Below are 16,752 nucleotides of genomic sequence, written 5' to 3'. Positions count from 1 at the left end.
AAAAAAAAAAAAAAAAAAGGTAAGCAGAACAACTGTTTTCAATTTTGATAATAATAAGAAATGTTTCTTGAGCATCAAATCAGCTTCTGATGAATCGTGGGACACTGATTGATTACATTAGTTAGTGATTATTAAAAAAAATCCTATGTTTTTTTTATACTGTATTTTTGTTTATAAAATATTTATTTATTTTGTATTTATTTTTTTCTTCTTCAGTTCGAGTGCCACCCCTATCTGACTCAGGAGAAGCTGATTAACTACTGTCAGTCCAAAGGCATTACAGTCACTGCATACAGTCCTCTGGGTTCTCCAGACAGACCTTGGTAGGCCGCCATTCCCAGATGCTGAAGCTTTGTCATTTATTTGCTATGACGGTTCAAGGTGCAGTTGGTGACTTTATATATGGTTTCTGTGAATAACCTTTGAGCTTTCTCTCAAACTTAGGGCTAAACCTGAAGATCCCTCACTGCTTGATGATCCAAAAATCAAGGCCATTGCAGAGAAGCACAAAAAGACTACTGCCCAGGTGAGGAGACCTCCATCCTACTTATGTCAAAGCTTGTTATTGACTTATAGAATAATATTTATTTGACATCCATGCACAGGTTCTCATCCGCTTCCACATTCAGAGGAATGTGATCGTCATCCCCAAGTCCATCACACCTCAGCGTATTCAAGGGAACTTTCAAGTAAGTTAATCTTCAGAAGTCACACTCTCAATAAGGTCTTGGAATCATAGTGTTGCTAGTACTGTATCAGTATGCTGAATTATTATGATTATTTATTGATTGATTTTGATTGTTTGACTTTTTAATATTTTTTCTACACCAAAAGGTCTTTGATTTTGAGTTGAGTCAGGAGGACATCAAGTCCATTTTGGGCTTCAACAAGAATTTCAGGGCTTGTCCAATGCAATGGTGAGTATCTTTCACAGGGTTCCCAGGTTATGGTCATCATGGAATTTTAGAACTGTTATGGAAATTAATAAAATCTTGGAAAAATAAAGTCATAGAAGTGTAGTCAATATAAATGATAGTTTTGTAGTCAAACTAAATTATAGTTTTTGCAGGTCTTAATTTGCACTTTCACAAATTAAGGCTTTAAAATGATTAAAATCAGAGCAGAATGTATTACATTCATGAAGTCATGACATGAAATGTTGCATGCTCTGCAAAAAGTGAGTATCTCCAGTACGCTTGTTTTGTTTTCCAATACAAATATCTAAATATTGTTAATTAAGATGCATTTACTTGAGGTGTAAATTAAAGATATAACGTCTTGTTTTCTGAGAAATTGAACAAAATTGAGTTAATGCCTAAAATGAGAACAAATATCTGCCAGTGGGTTATTATTAAAACCTGATTTCCATTTGAGTTAATTAAGTAGATTTTTCAAAAACCCATTGGCAGATGTTGTTTTAATCAAAAACTCACTACATAAAGCAAGTCTTTGATATCATAAAGCAAGTCTTTTTATTTTCTGGCACTTTACTACTCAAGTAAATGTGTCTTGTTTTAAGAATCTTTGGACATTTGCACTGGGGAGAAAAAACAAAACAAGAGTACCACTTTTTTTTCAGTGTGATCAGAGGGTACAGTAAAAGTTATTTACATATTCTAGTGGTTGAGAGCAGAGGTTTCAAGAGTTTTTTTTTTGTAAAATGTATCAAAATAGAACGGAGATCTCTTGATTGTTTGTGTTTCAGTCTTAGAAGGTTTGCTAATACAAGACATTTACATTTAGAGTCCATAATTGTATTCCATTCAATTTATTCCTTCGATTTTCTTTACTGTCCTAAACAAGTCTTAAAAATTCTAAAATTTGCAGTCACCTAACGTACTAGAAATAGTTGTTACTTGAAGTTGTTAATAGTTGTTGTTGAGTACAGTCTCTATAAAATTATATATATATATATAAAAAAAATCAATATCCAGTAATCGAAAACAAGTGGAAAATGGAGCGGGAACCCTGGTTTTACTATATATGAAAAGGGAAAAAAATATTTTTGTGAAATTCTAATTTATTCATCATTTAACAATGCGTTTTTCTGTCAACGCAGGGGTGTGAAGCACAAAGACTACCCATTTAATGCCGAATATTAAAAGAAGACATCTTGGAGCATGCTGTTTAAGAAAAACAGGTTCCTTGTTTCTGAGATTGCTGATTTTGCCTTTGATTAATGTGAAAATCTCTTCATTTTGCTTTACGAATCTTACAGTTACTGAGAAACTTCCTTACAGAGCTACTGTGATATGTGATTTGCAGGTTTGGAATTTAAAGCAAGCCTTATTATAGCAGCCACTATACTTCAAATGAATTTTCTTTCTTTGCCCATAAAGTCATATTTGTTAATGCTTCGACAATTTTAAGCTGTTACTACTTTAGAACAAATGTAAAAAGACTTGCATTAAATGTATTATGACAAAACAATACAAATGAATCATAAGGAAGTCTGAGAAACTAGTAACATTTTTTCTTTTTTTATTTGAACAATGTCACACACTTTGCACAATTGGGCAGATAACATGAGAATGTATTGGTCCTTTGAATATATATTTTTTTATATTAATTAATACACACTCCTTAATTTCATAAAATGACAACAGAAGCACATCCAGTTCACAAGAGCAGCTCTTGTTTACTGTATTGATGTATGCTTTTAAAAATCCAAATAAAGTTCTGTGTCAAACAGCTCTCTGGCTTACGTTTTTTAAATGTGTTTCTCGTGTCTTGGAACTGCTCACTTGACCTTTACTTTACAATTAACCACATTTAGTCCCTCAAATGACAGTATTACACTTGAATAAATGTTGATAATGTGGTTTTGCTCATATCTTTCTTGTAATCTCTTGCCAGATTACTGACATCATTTATCCCTGATGAGAAATGCAGAAGTCATATTTACTTCATATTGCAGTTAGAAACTGGATTAATTAGTATTCTGCATTCAATGGATAATCCTTATGCTTGGAAGCCCTGCAATAATAAGGCAAAGGAGGCCATTAGTTAACACTTCTAGAGACCTAATACTACACAAATGGATACAAAGTCCACTGCAAATTTGCATAACGATGACTCACCATTCCAGCATAAAAGCTCTCCAGTTTCTATTAAAACTCAGTATGGTGTTCATCTCTTCTTTACTCAGTTCAAAATCAAAGACCTGTAGGGACAAAAGTATACAGTATGTTGACCTTTTACAAAAACTGATTGGGTTATTCTTGTATATCTGGTGTACTTGTGCAACATGTAGAACATGGTTTAATTCAATTGGAAATACCTCGAAATTCTCTTTGATTCTCTTAGGGTTTACAGATTTGGGAATGACCACAACATTCCTCTGCATGTGGAAGCGGATTAGAACCTGGAAAGAATGTTCCTTGCTTAGCATGTCATATAATGAAGGCATTTGTAATAATGCAAATATTACAAGGGCCAACTTACATTAAAACATTGTACTTCAAAGTTGATGGATACGTGAATTTAGTCATAAAAAAACGCACGTTTACACCCTGTGCTGTGGTTTTACCATGCTCATCTGCAATGGCCTTGATCTTTGGGTCCTCCAACAGTGATGGCTCACCTGCTTGTGCCCTAAAGAAAGTCAAATCTACATGAAGTAATGTATAGCCATCTCACTATTAATGAACTAATGAATGAGAGTGCTTACCATGGTCTGGTTGGGGAACCCAGAGGACTGTATGCAGTGACTGTAATGCCTTTGGACTGACAGTAGTTAATCAGCTTCTCCTGAGTCAGATATGGATGGCACTCGATCTGGAGGTGAAAAGCAGTTATTGGAAAGATTTTGGCACCAGTGAACTGCAAAGTCTTAATCCGTTTTAAATTCTTCAGATTTACTGCAAACAACACATTACCTGATTGTTGGCAGGTTTGTACTTGAGTCCTGGTTTATTGAGGATTCTCTCAATCTGATCCCGGTTGAAGTTGGAGACACCAATGGCCTTGACCAACCCAGCATCCACTAACTCTTCCATTGCCTTTGTGAGAAGGCATTAACATCAATGTACAGTAAACGGCAATTGTTCTTTTATTAACTATCAAATGTGAGTTACACAAATCTCAAATTTATTACCTCCCATGTTTCTAGAAAGTTGCTGTTGTCTGGAATTACTTGGCCATTCTTATCGAATGGGAAAAACTCCTTTCCAGGCTGCCAATTTTAATACACAGATCAGTATAAATGATGCACAGAAAAAACAAGCAATTCTTATTTTATTATTAGTTATATACTTATTAATACTACCTTAGTGCCCATGGGAAAGTGCATTAGGTAGAGATCAACGTAGTCCAGTTTTAGGTCACTTAGAGTCTTTTCACAGGCTCCTCTTACCAAGTGTTTTTCATGGTAAGTGCACCACAGCTGTAAAAAAAAAAATGCAGGATTTAGTTAATGGCCAAAGTTCCTTTCAAATAATGTATTTGTTGAGCATTTTTCTACATTTTTAACTGTAATCAAAGCATGACGTAACAGTGGATTATAACGCACAATAATACATGTTATACAAATGCCTTGTGTATGATCTGTGACGGTTTGATGTTGTGTGAAATTCCAAGGCACATGATTGGCCTTGTGAGACCATGACTCCTGTCATGTGCCTCAGATACTAATTTTTACATGTGCTTCTACCTTGCTGACTATGAATAGTTCCTCTCTCTTCACCACTCCTTGGTTAATCATGGCATTGACTCCGTCCCCAACTTCATTCTCATTTTCATACACATGGGCCCCATCAATGTGGCGGTAGCTGGCCAGGATGGCTGCCTTTACAGCCTCTGTGACCTCACCTGGAGCAGACTGGAGCAGGTTTCAAAATGTTACTATTAAATCTTAATATAGGCTACATTGCAAATATGATAAAATCTCAAAAATGACAAATAAAACTCGAAAAGCATTAATATTAAATAGAACTATTTCCAGTGTTTAATTGGCAAACTACAATAAGCAACAGCAGAAAAAACAACTGCTATAATTGAAACCATCCTGAATGAAACTGTACTGTACAAAAATGAAGAAAAGTGAATACTCACCCTCCATGTTCCCAGTCCAAAAATTGGCATTTTAGCTCCATTATTAAGAGTTACAAATGTCATGGTGACTTTTAATATAAAGCACTTATTAGACCTAATATAAAACACTTGCTAGTCTGCACACTTTCACAGCCTTCACACTCTGCAGCAGCCTCTTCTTTTGAAGCTCCATATGTAAGTGGATTCGATTGGTCAGGTCTGGAAACACCCCTTGGAAGGTTTAAAGACTAGAAGGGATAATACGGCGCTACTGGGCATGCGCACATTAATACAGCGTAATTTTTGTCACACTGTACAACAATAATTACTATTTTTGCATTATTGTAAGGGGTAGGTTTAGGGTTGGGGTAGGTGTAGACCAGAGCCATATCTCTTTCTATTGCTCTGGTGTAGACGTTAATAAAACACAATCTAATAGGTAGAACATTTAATTTATTGGTAGCTTCCGGTTTTAGCTGTATCCCTTCTAGCCACGGGGAGATTTTGAAAGAAAATACGTTTTATTATTAAAAATAATAAATTAATTTTAAAATATAATAGCAATTACAGACATGAATAAAATACTTTTTTTTGTGAATGCTTCTGGTTTTTAAAATATGAATGACATGATATATCGATAGTAATAACTGCAACAAATACATCTGCAAATATTTTTTACAGTATATAACTTTCTTTCTTTCTTTCATTTAGACAGTTTTAAGAGTTTTTATTTAGACTTTTATTTAGATTTCTAAAATCTGGATGACACGATGAACATAGCAGTGAAGCATCTGCGTTTGTTATTTTAAACACCGAAGCACTTGTAGCAGTATTTTATTTTATTTTGTTTTGTTTTATTTTTGTATTATTTCGTTTAATTTTAGCGGACGCCTCAAGCTTTTATTTTGAAACTGTATTTCGTAATGTCGTCGTCAGAGCTGTGTTCACACCCAAAACAGTCAGAGAGACTTGTAATGTAATTTTGCGTGGTAAATCTACTAAATTCTGCACAACAGAAATGAGCGATTTGACAAGTAACATATGAGATTATTGACTTCAAGGAAAGCAGCTAAATAACTACATAATGGACAGTGAATTCCCCAGACAAGAGCACTTAGGTGAGAGTTTTTTTTTTTTTTTTTTTAGAAATGCTGCAAGTGTGTAATTTATCATCGAAGAATTTTCTTTCTTTGCAGATATTTGAACTTTAACTCGTTAGACAGCTACAAACAATTGCCTTTTAATTGCAATTTTAATATTTACTCTAAATACTCACCCTAACTCCACTGACCTGATCATGGTTGTTTTATTTTGACAATGGTTTAAAATGTAATTCCAGACAGAATTCCTCTCCCTCTCTCGGCCCTGCGCCTCTTGGTCCCTCCTGTGCGCCTCATGTCTGCCTTCATGTGGAGAACTGTACAGCAGAAGGATGTGCAGCAGTATGGGATGCTGGCAGATTTGGTTTCATTGGTGTCAGAGGCAGTTCCAGAACTGGTTAGTCATAAACTTGGAGTTCAACTCATTCTAGGACTGCGTGCAAAGGTAAGTGACCACAGATGAGTTGGTCAAATTCTTCAATAAATATATTATTCATGGAAAAACTTTTTTTTCAGTGTGATCAGAGGGTACAGTAAAAGTTATTTACATATTCTAGTGGTTGAGAGCAGAGGTTTCAAGAGTTTTTTTTTTGTAAAATGTATCAAAATAGAACGGAGATCTCTTGATTGTTTGTGTTTCAGTCTTAGAAGGTTTGCTAATACAAGACATTTACATTTAGAGTCCATAATTGTATTCCATTCAATTTATTCCTTCGATTTTCTTTACTGTCCTAAACAAGTCTTAAAAATTCTAAAATTTGCAGTCACCTAACGTACTAGAAATAGTTGTTACTTGAAGTTGTTAATAGTTGTTGTTGAGTACAGTCTCTATAAAATTATATATATATATATAAAAAAAATCAATATCCAGTAATCGAAAACAAGTGGAAAATGGAGCGGGAACCCTGGTTTTACTATATATGAAAAGGGAAAAAAATATTTTTGTGAAATTCTAATTTATTCATCATTTAACAATGCGTTTTTCTGTCAACGCAGGGGTGTGAAGCACAAAGACTACCCATTTAATGCCGAATATTAAAAGAAGACATCTTGGAGCATGCTGTTTAAGAAAAACAGGTTCCTTGTTTCTGAGATTGCTGATTTTGCCTTTGATTAATGTGAAAATCTCTTCATTTTGCTTTACGAATCTTACAGTTACTGAGAAACTTCCTTACAGAGCTACTGTGATATGTGATTTGCAGGTTTGGAATTTAAAGCAAGCCTTATTATAGCAGCCACTATACTTCAAATGAATTTTCTTTCTTTGCCCATAAAGTCATATTTGTTAATGCTTCGACAATTTTAAGCTGTTACTACTTTAGAACAAATGTAAAAAGACTTGCATTAAATGTATTATGACAAAACAATACAAATGAATCATAAGGAAGTCTGAGAAACTAGTAACATTTTTTCTTTTTTTATTTGAACAATGTCACACACTTTGCACAATTGGGCAGATAACATGAGAATGTATTGGTCCTTTGAATATATATTTTTTTATATTAATTAATACACACTCCTTAATTTCATAAAATGACAACAGAAGCACATCCAGTTCACAAGAGCAGCTCTTGTTTACTGTATTGATGTATGCTTTTAAAAATCCAAATAAAGTTCTGTGTCAAACAGCTCTCTGGCTTACGTTTTTTAAATGTGTTTCTCGTGTCTTGGAACTGCTCACTTGACCTTTACTTTACAATTAACCACATTTAGTCCCTCAAATGACAGTATTACACTTGAATAAATGTTGATAATGTGGTTTTGCTCATATCTTTCTTGTAATCTCTTGCCAGATTACTGACATCATTTATCCCTGATGAGAAATGCAGAAGTCATATTTACTTCATATTGCAGTTAGAAACTGGATTAATTAGTATTCTGCATTCAATGGATAATCCTTATGCTTGGAAGCCCTGCAATAATAAGGCAAAGGAGGCCATTAGTTAACACTTCTAGAGACCTAATACTACACAAATGGATACAAAGTCCACTGCAAATTTGCATAACGATGACTCACCATTCCAGCATAAAAGCTCTCCAGTTTCTATTAAAACTCAGTATGGTGTTCATCTCTTCTTTACTCAGTTCAAAATCAAAGACCTGTAGGGACAAAAGTATACAGTATGTTGACCTTTTACAAAAACTGATTGGGTTATTCTTGTATATCTGGTGTACTTGTGCAACATGTAGAACATGGTTTAATTCAATTGGAAATACCTCGAAATTCTCTTTGATTCTCTTAGGGTTTACAGATTTGGGAATGACCACAACATTCCTCTGCATGTGGAAGCGGATTAGAACCTGGAAAGAATGTTCCTTGCTTAGCATGTCATATAATGAAGGCATTTGTAATAATGCAAATATTACAAGGGCCAACTTACATTAAAACATTGTACTTCAAAGTTGATGGATACGTGAATTTAGTCATAAAAAAACGCACGTTTACACCTACCTGTGCTGTGGTTTTACCATGCTCATCTGCAATGGCCTTGATCTTTGGGTCCTCCAACAGTGATGGCTCACCTGCTTGTGCCCTAAAGAAAGTCAAATCTACATGAAGTAATGTATAGCCATCTCACTATTAATGAACTAATGAATGAGAGTGCTTACCATGGTCTGGTTGGGGAACCCAGAGGACTGTATGCAGTGACTGTAATGCCTTTGGACTGACAGTAGTTAATCAGCTTCTCCTGAGTCAGATATGGATGGCACTCGATCTGGAGGTGAAAAGCAGTTATTGGAAAGATTTTGGCACCAGTGAACTGCAAAGTCTTAATCCGTTTTAAATTCTTCAGATTTACTGCAAACAACACATTACCTGATTGTTGGCAGGTTTGTACTTGAGTCCTGGTTTATTGAGGATTCTCTCAATCTGATCCCGGTTGAAGTTGGAGACACCAATGGCCTTGACCAACCCAGCATCCACTAACTCTTCCATTGCCTTTGTGAGAAGGCATTAACATCAATGTACAGTAAACGGCAATTGTTCTTTTATTAACTATCAAATGTGAGTTACACAAATCTCAAATTTATTACCTCCCATGTTTCTAGAAAGTTGCTGTTGTCTGGAATTACTTGGCCATTCTTATCGAATGGGAAAAACTCCTTTCCAGGCTGCCAATTTTAATACACAGATCAGTATAAATGATGCACAGAAAAAACAAGCAATTCTTATTTTATTATTAGTTATATACTTATTAATACTACCTTAGTGCCCATGGGAAAGTGCATTAGGTAGAGATCAACGTAGTCCAGTTTTAGGTCACTTAGAGTCTTTTCACAGGCTCCTCTTACCAAGTGTTTTTCATGGTAAGTGCACCACAGCTGTAAAAAAAAAAATGCAGGATTTAGTTAATGGCCAAAGTTCCTTTCAAATAATGTATTTGTTGAGCATTTTTCTACATTTTTAACTGTAATCAAAGCATGACGTAACAGTGGATTATAACGCACAATAATACATGTTATACAAATGCCTTGTGTATGATCTGTGACGGTTTGATGTTGTGTGAAATTCCAAGGCACATGATTGGCCTTGTGAGACCATGACTCCTGTCATGTGCCTCAGATACTAATTTTTACATGTGCTTCTACCTTGCTGACTATGAATAGTTCCTCTCTCTTCACCACTCCTTGGTTAATCATGGCATTGACTCCGTCCCCAACTTCATTCTCATTTTCATACACATGGGCCCCATCAATGTGGCGGTAGCTGGCCAGGATGGCTGCCTTTACAGCCTCTGTGACCTCACCTGGAGCAGACTGGAGCAGGTTTCAAAATGTTACTATTAAATCTTAATATAGGCTACATTGCAAATATGATAAAATCTCAAAAATGACAAATAAAACTCGAAAAGCATTAATATTAAATAGAACTATTTCCAGTGTTTAATTGGCAAACTACAATAAGCAACAGCAGAAAAAACAACTGCTATAATTGAAACCATCCTGAATGAAACTGTACTGTACAAAAATGAAAAAAAGTGAATACTCACCCTCCATGTTCCCAGTCCAAAAATTGGCATTTTAGCTCCATTATTAAGAGTTACAAATGTCATGGTGACTTTTAATATAAAGCACTTATTAGACCTAATATAAAACACTTGCTAGTCTGCACACTTTCACAGCCTTCACACTCTGCAGCAGCCTCTTCTTTTGAAGCTCCATATGTAAGTGGATTCGATTGGTCAGGTCTGGAAACACCCCTTGGAAGGTTTAAAGACTAGAAGGGATAATACGGCGCTACTGGGCATGCGCACATTAATACAGCGTAATTTTTGTCACACTGTACAACAATAATTACTATTTTTGCATTATTGTAAGGGGTAGGTTTAGGGTTGGGGTAGGTGTAGACCAGAGCCATATCTCTTTCTATGGCTCTGGTGTAGACGTTAATAAAACACAATCTAATAGGTAGAACATTTAATTTATTGGTAGCTTCCGGTTTTAGCTGTATCCCTTCTAGCCACGGGGAGATTTTGAAAGAAAATACGTTTTATTATTAAAAATAATAAATTAATTTTAAAATATAATAGCAATTACAGACATGAATAAAATACTTTTTTTTGTGAATGCTTCTGGTTTTTAAAATATGAATGACATGATATATCGATAGTAATAACTGCAACAAATACATCTGCAAATATTTTTTACAGTATATAACTTTCTTTCTTTCTTTCATTTAGACAGTTTTAAGAGTTTTTATTTAGACTTTTATTTAGATTTCTAAAATCTGGATGACACGATGAACATAGCAGTGAAGCATCTGCGTTTGTTATTTTAAACACCGAAGCACTTGTAGCAGTATTTTATTTTATTTTGTTTTGTTTTATTTTTGTATTATTTCGTTTAATTTTAGCGGACGCCTCAAGCTTTTATTTTGAAACTGTATTTCGTAATGTCGTCGTCAGAGCTGTGTTCACACCCAAAACAGTCAGAGAGACTTGTAATGTAATTTTGCGTGGTAAATCTACTAAATTCTGCACAACAGAAATGAGCGATTTGACAAGTAACATATGAGATTATTGACTTCAAGGAAAGCAGCTAAATAACTACATAATGGACAGTGAATTCCCCAGACAAGAGCACTTAGGTGAGAGTTTTTTTTTTTTTTTTTTAGAAATGCTGCAAGTGTGTCATTTATCATCGAAGAATTTTCTTTCTTTGCAGATATTTGAACTTTAACTCGTTAGACAGCTACAAACAATTGCCTTTTAATTGCAATTTTAATATTTACTCTAAATACTCACCCTAACTCCACTGACCTGATCATGGTTGTTTTATTTTGACAATGGTTTAAAATGTAATTCCAGACAGAATTCCTCTCCCTCTCTCGGCCCTGCGCCTCTTGGTCCCTCCTGTGCGCCTCATGTCTGCCTTCATGTGGAGAACTGTACAGCAGAAGGATGTGCAGCAGTATGGGATGCTGGCAGATTTGGTTTCATTGGTGTCAGAGGCAGTTCCAGAACTGGTTAGTCATAAACTTGGAGTTCAACTCATTCTAGGACTGCGTGCAAAGGTAAGTGACCACAGATGAGTTGGTCAAATTCTTCAATAAATATATTATTCATGGAAAAATCATAGCTGAATAGTTGTCTGATAACGAATACTCTTTTTCTTCTTGCATCTAGCTTGTTTTGGAGTTGTGTGAGAGAGACAACGCTGCTGACATGCACGCAATTCATACTCACCTCAACAGCATTCAACTTGTAATTTTCATAATTTTATAATTATGTCTTATTACTGATACTTTCAAGCAATTTTAGCTTTTTGTTGTTACAGTGTTTCAAACACTGTAAAGTGTTAAAAAGAAATGAAAACGATTGTGATGTCAAACAGGTGGATCGCACTGTGGTTGGAGATGCAGGTGTTCGTTTTGTGGAGCTGGTCCAAACACTTATTAAAGATGTGGATGAGAAGGAGCATTTCTTCCTGGTCAGATCTTATAAACATTATGTTAAGGGTGTTTTTGATTCTTTTTTTGCTTATTTCTCTGTCCTTCTCTCTGGTTTCTATAGCACGTGTTTCCTGTGGATTTCGGCACTGACTTTGACTCAGCCATTCAGGTCCTGATGTGGCATTTCCTGTCTAGGCTGGAGCACTTCCTGCCAATCCCTGACCTTCAGCAGGTGGGTCATGAGTCATTCTAGAATCCTAGAAGTTGTGTTTGGGAGCTACAACCTATTTTATTGAACCTGGAGTTTTTGCAAAGATGACACTGAAAACTAAAACACGATTTTTTATCATCTTGTATCATATTATAGTACTACTTTGTGAGAAACTATCCACTATGATCTAGCCCTTTAAGGCATATATTATGGATATTTGGATTATTGTGATTTCAACAGTGTTATTTTAGTATTGTTTATAAACTTTTATAACAGTTTTATTAATATTTTGAATCAGCTCTTTTTATATTGTAATTTAATTTTTTAGTAATTTTTTATATGCATTTGTCATTTTTATTAATTTAATATTTGTAAATAGGTTTTATTTATCTTAATTTCATTTTTAGTTTTATTGCAGGTTTAGTTTTTCTCATTTAGTAATTTTAGTTCTTCAACTACATTTTTGTTTAGTTTATGTTTTTCATCTAATATTGATCATTTATTTTACTTAACAGAAATGTTTTTTAATTGTTTTAGTGAATGATAACAACACTTTCAATATTTATGAAAGATTTTCTAATAAATTAGGTCAAAACATAATTGTATATGTCCTAAGTTTGCTATTGCTAACCTTTTGGTTTCAGACTCTGGCTTGGCTTGACCCAATGTTGCCTGTTTCTAAAGAGTGTGAGGAGTTCAGTAGTCATTCAGATCACTTAAAGACACTGCTTGAGCACTACAAGAACCTTGGACATCTAGATACCAAATGTAAGAATTTTATGAAGCCTGTTTGTCTTCAACAATTTGCTGAAACCAATAACAGTCACGGTAGCTTCTGTTTCTAACAGTATATTTCCATATTGTGGCAGATTCTTGTCAGCCCATAAATGCAGGAAACTGCATCCTGTCCACACTCTCTGGCAAAGCAGGTGACATCCATCAGAAAACAGTAGGTCACGTTCAGATGTTCGACAGACGGACTTCGGATCACATTCAGAAAAGTGCCGTGGAGTCAGTAGTAGGAGCATCTGAATGTGCTGAGACTCTGGTAGGACTGGATGAAGATGGAGAGCATCTTATCCTAGAATCAGAGTGTGCAAGAGGTGTGGGTTTAAATGATTCTGTGCTAACACTTCAAGAAGACCACAGATCTACAGATGTAATAGAGGAATCAGACTCTAATACTGAACCGTCAGAGTTCCTATCATCTCCTTTGTCTGCACAATCAGTGTCTGAAAATAGTGCTATACCCAAAATAATTGTGGGCAAGGGCAGATCTGCATGGAAGCCTAAAACCACGTTGAAGATTAAAATGGTCAACCTTCAAAAGCTGACGAGAAAACCAGCAACTTCTAAGAAAACGTATGGAACAAACCTGCAGCATCAGGCAGAGGTAGACTCTGTTACCTCAGAAAACAAGTAAGCTCATCATTTGCTTATTGTTGTCGCAGTTTCAACATTAGTATTACTATGCTCGCGATCATAAGATATAACATAAGAATATGTAAGAACATATTCTTGAACATATGTATGACTCCTAATGTCTTCATTAAAACAAATTGAGTACGCAGAAATTGTTTATTATACTATAGTATAGATTGTTGAAATTCATATCTGAGTTAAGATGACTTACATGGGCTCTTAGAAATGTTGGTTTCCAGTGTTGTTTTTGTTCACTATTAAAAGCCATTTTCTGTAATTGAAATAAAGCTGAAGTAAAATAAAATATAAATATTATAAACTTTAACTTAAAAAAAACTACTTTAACATAACAAAACAAATACGTTTAAATTGAATTACTAAAAATATTAAAACAGAAATAAAAATAAATTAAATCTAACAAACTGCAAATGACAAAGCACAAAATGACTAACTTAAATTAAAAACTGAAAATATAAAACTTAGAAGCTACTTAAAAATTGTAATAAATAGTATAATATAAATATAGTTGCATTTGGTTTCAAAAACCCTTTTAGCAATTTTCAAGAAAGAGTTCAGTTTTCAATTTCAGTTTAGACTTAAAAAATATCACATGGTATAACTTTCAAATAAAAATTAATATATTTATTTCTTGTATAATACATCATATGTATCAATAACTGTACTTAATCTTTTTTTCAACAATATTTTTTTAATGTTTTATTAATGTTTTATTATTATTATTATTTTTTTAATATGAATTATTAATTCATATATATTACTTTTTTGAGGAGTCACATAACACGACATTTCACAACCTTAACTTGCACATCTATTTATTGTGGTACTATTGTTAAATGATTTTAGGGGTCACCCTGTGGAGTCTGATACATCTGATTGCACCTTAGATAACACAAGTGAGTCACTTTCTAATCACTCCACTATTTATTTTGAGGTTCTGATGTACAGATGCCATAGAGGTACATATAAAAAAATGAATGAATGACTATGCTGATGATTGTTTATTTTTGCAGATGGATCCTCTCACACCTACTCATTCTTGCAGTGTCCATTCAATCACTCTCAGGTGGAAAACCTCAGAAGTCACATAATGAAAGTCCACTCCACTAAGGTTATGGGAAGTGAGACTGCAGTCGACCCCTCTTTGCCCAACAGCTGCCATGTTTGTGGCAAAAGCTACAGCTTCCCATGCTTATTAAAAGCCCACCAGCGCACCCACACCGGAGAGCGTCCTTTTCTCTGTCCGGTATCTAAATGTGGCCGCAGTTTCTCCCATTCCCAGGCCCTCCGTCGCCATAGACTCGTTCATGTGGCCATCCTAACATCACCAAACGATGTTCCTGAGGAAAACAAAACACAAAAGCCAGAATCCCAAACTTATGACTGTCTGTACTGTGTAGAGACCTTCAGCTCGCTCAGCGCCAGGAGAGACCATCACAAGACCCACCCTGAAGAAGCAGTGCATCGCTGCAACGCCTGCGGGAAGCAGCTCAGCTGTCAGGCAGCTCTAATCAGACACAAGCGGATCCACACAGAGGAACGACCCTATAAGTGTACCGAATGTCAGTCCACCTTCATCTGCTCAACCTCGTACAAACGACACATGCTGACCCATCAACCAGAGAGACCATTCCGTTGTACCTGTGGGAAGGGCTTCACATACCGTGGTGCTCTTTTGGCTCATCAGCGCATCCATTTGGAGGAGAGACCATACCGTTGCACGGACTGCGGGAAGGGTTTTCTGTACCCAGGGGCTTTGGCGAAACACCAGAGGACCCACTCCAAAGAGAAACCATGTGGGAAGAACTCTAATATAGAGAACTCTCTTTGTTCACACTTGGACAGCCACGGCACAGAGAAAACTTTTAAATGCACTCTGTGCGACAAGTCATTTGGGTTCAAGGCCAGCTTGACCCGGCATAAACTCACACACACCGGAGAAAGACCATTCCTTTGTGCAGACTGTGGAAAGGCCTTTTTCTCCCTTGGAGAGTTGCTTAAGCACCAGCGCTACCACACAGGACATAAACCTTTCCAATGCTCAGACTGCAAAAAGAGTTTCACGCAAGCCTGCTACTTGCAGGTCCACATGAGGCACCATACAGGCATACGGCCTTATTCGTGTTCTCAGTGTAACAAGAGTTTCTTCAGTTCTTCCCGCCTTAAGAGACACCTGCGGATTCACACGGGAGAGAAACCCTTCCAGTGCTTGGACTGCGGAAAAAGATTTCAACAGTCATATCATCTGAAAGTGCACTTCCAGACTCATGTAGAAAAGAGATCTGAAAGCAGGGTGTCTAATGCTTCATTTATGGCATCATAATTACTTAACTTGGGGGGAAAGAATATAAAATATTATAAAGTTAAGAGTTTACACACTTTTTGCTTTTTGTTTTCATATTTGTTCTCATACACACAGGAACCTGTAATGTGAGTCAAATTATGTTTTATATCAACAGTAAGTGAAAATGTACCAAAGTCAGGCTAGATGCCTCTTTTAATTTTTCACAAGTGAAAATTATGTGGTTAGGGACATGTACAAACTGTTTAATAAGTGTTTATTTGGTGAACAATTTGTTTTGGTGTTTCATTATGGCTGAGGGCAATAAAAAAAAGGCGTTGTTGATTTATAACAAACGGTTGGGTTTTCTTAAAAAGCACATGCTAAAACGTTTTAATTTGACATTACAGTAACTATAAACGTTTTTTATTATAACCTCTATTTATGTATTATATAAGGGTTAAATTACCTAACACCAAAGTAAAATGCGACGTAACTAAATAGAAGTCGCGTTCTAGTTTGGTTAATTTGATCTAAAAGACGAGCCTCGACTGTGCCTCGAAGGTAAATTGGAAAGCCTTGCATTGTCTTATTAGTTTTTCAGTGTAAGTTTAAACAACATTATATACATAAACCAATGCCTGTCCTCTGCACTACTCGCACCGTCCGTCAGGTGGCACCAACACAACGTCCAATACAATTAAAATGCGTTCCACCTGTTCACTGTTGCTCCACAGTGTTTACAGCAGTACCTACCAGCAGCTCTCAATAACAATAAATGGTATGAAAACATTTA

At 35.5% G+C, this 16,752-nt stretch overlaps 4 protein-coding genes across 4 annotated transcripts in view; 2 read left to right on the top strand and 2 right to left on the bottom strand.

Annotated features, from left to right (window-relative positions):
* LOC107676933 (aldose reductase-like) overlaps positions 1 to 2,474 on the top strand; it is a 4,812-nt gene extending 2,338 nt beyond the window's left edge. The window contains exons 6-10 of the mRNA XM_016471679.1: positions 217 to 323; positions 445 to 526; positions 606 to 689; positions 835 to 917; positions 2,060 to 2,474. Of these exons, the coding sequence (XP_016327165.1) occupies positions 217 to 323; positions 445 to 526; positions 606 to 689; positions 835 to 917; positions 2,060 to 2,102 (399 nt within the window). The 3' untranslated portion in view covers positions 2,103 to 2,474. The remainder of the gene's footprint in view (positions 1 to 216; positions 324 to 444; positions 527 to 605; positions 690 to 834; positions 918 to 2,059) is intronic.
* A 3-nt stretch (positions 2,475 to 2,477) lies between these two features.
* On the bottom strand, positions 2,478 to 5,254 carry LOC107676934 (aldose reductase-like). Its single transcript, XM_016471681.1, has 10 exons — positions 5,053 to 5,254; positions 4,652 to 4,819; positions 4,268 to 4,384; positions 4,097 to 4,174; positions 3,879 to 4,001; positions 3,671 to 3,777; positions 3,512 to 3,594; positions 3,281 to 3,363; positions 3,081 to 3,163; positions 2,478 to 2,976 (listed from the first exon to the last, which is right to left on the bottom strand). The coding sequence occupies exons 1-10, from the start codon at positions 5,113 to 5,115 to the stop codon at positions 2,934 to 2,936; spliced, it is 948 nt and encodes a 315-aa protein (XP_016327167.1). The 5' UTR covers positions 5,116 to 5,254; the 3' UTR covers positions 2,478 to 2,933.
* A 2,291-nt stretch (positions 5,255 to 7,545) lies between these two features.
* On the bottom strand, positions 7,546 to 10,319 carry LOC107676909 (aldose reductase-like). Its single transcript, XM_016471646.1, has 10 exons — positions 10,124 to 10,319; positions 9,723 to 9,890; positions 9,339 to 9,455; positions 9,168 to 9,245; positions 8,950 to 9,072; positions 8,742 to 8,848; positions 8,584 to 8,665; positions 8,349 to 8,432; positions 8,149 to 8,231; positions 7,546 to 8,044 (listed from the first exon to the last, which is right to left on the bottom strand). The coding sequence occupies exons 1-10, from the start codon at positions 10,184 to 10,186 to the stop codon at positions 8,002 to 8,004; spliced, it is 948 nt and encodes a 315-aa protein (XP_016327132.1). The 5' UTR covers positions 10,187 to 10,319; the 3' UTR covers positions 7,546 to 8,001.
* A 704-nt stretch (positions 10,320 to 11,023) lies between these two features.
* Positions 11,024 to 16,289, top strand: LOC107676936 (zinc finger protein 83-like). Its single transcript, XM_016471683.1, has 9 exons — positions 11,024 to 11,220; positions 11,441 to 11,646; positions 11,759 to 11,836; positions 11,967 to 12,062; positions 12,146 to 12,256; positions 12,880 to 13,003; positions 13,105 to 13,654; positions 14,522 to 14,571; positions 14,689 to 16,289. The coding sequence occupies exons 1-9, from the start codon at positions 11,187 to 11,189 to the stop codon at positions 15,996 to 15,998; spliced, it is 2,559 nt and encodes an 852-aa protein (XP_016327169.1). The 5' UTR covers positions 11,024 to 11,186; the 3' UTR covers positions 15,999 to 16,289.
* Positions 16,290 to 16,752: the final 463 nt, after the last annotated feature.

Source organism: Sinocyclocheilus anshuiensis, unplaced genomic scaffold (assembly GCF_001515605.1).
Source record: "Sinocyclocheilus anshuiensis isolate Anshui unplaced genomic scaffold, SAMN03320099.WGS_v1.1 scaffold380, whole genome shotgun sequence".
Classification (NCBI taxonomy): domain Eukaryota; kingdom Metazoa; phylum Chordata; class Actinopteri; order Cypriniformes; family Cyprinidae; genus Sinocyclocheilus; species Sinocyclocheilus anshuiensis.
Note: the sequence above shows the minus strand (reverse complement) of the source record. Positions and strands in the feature narration are given on the sequence as shown.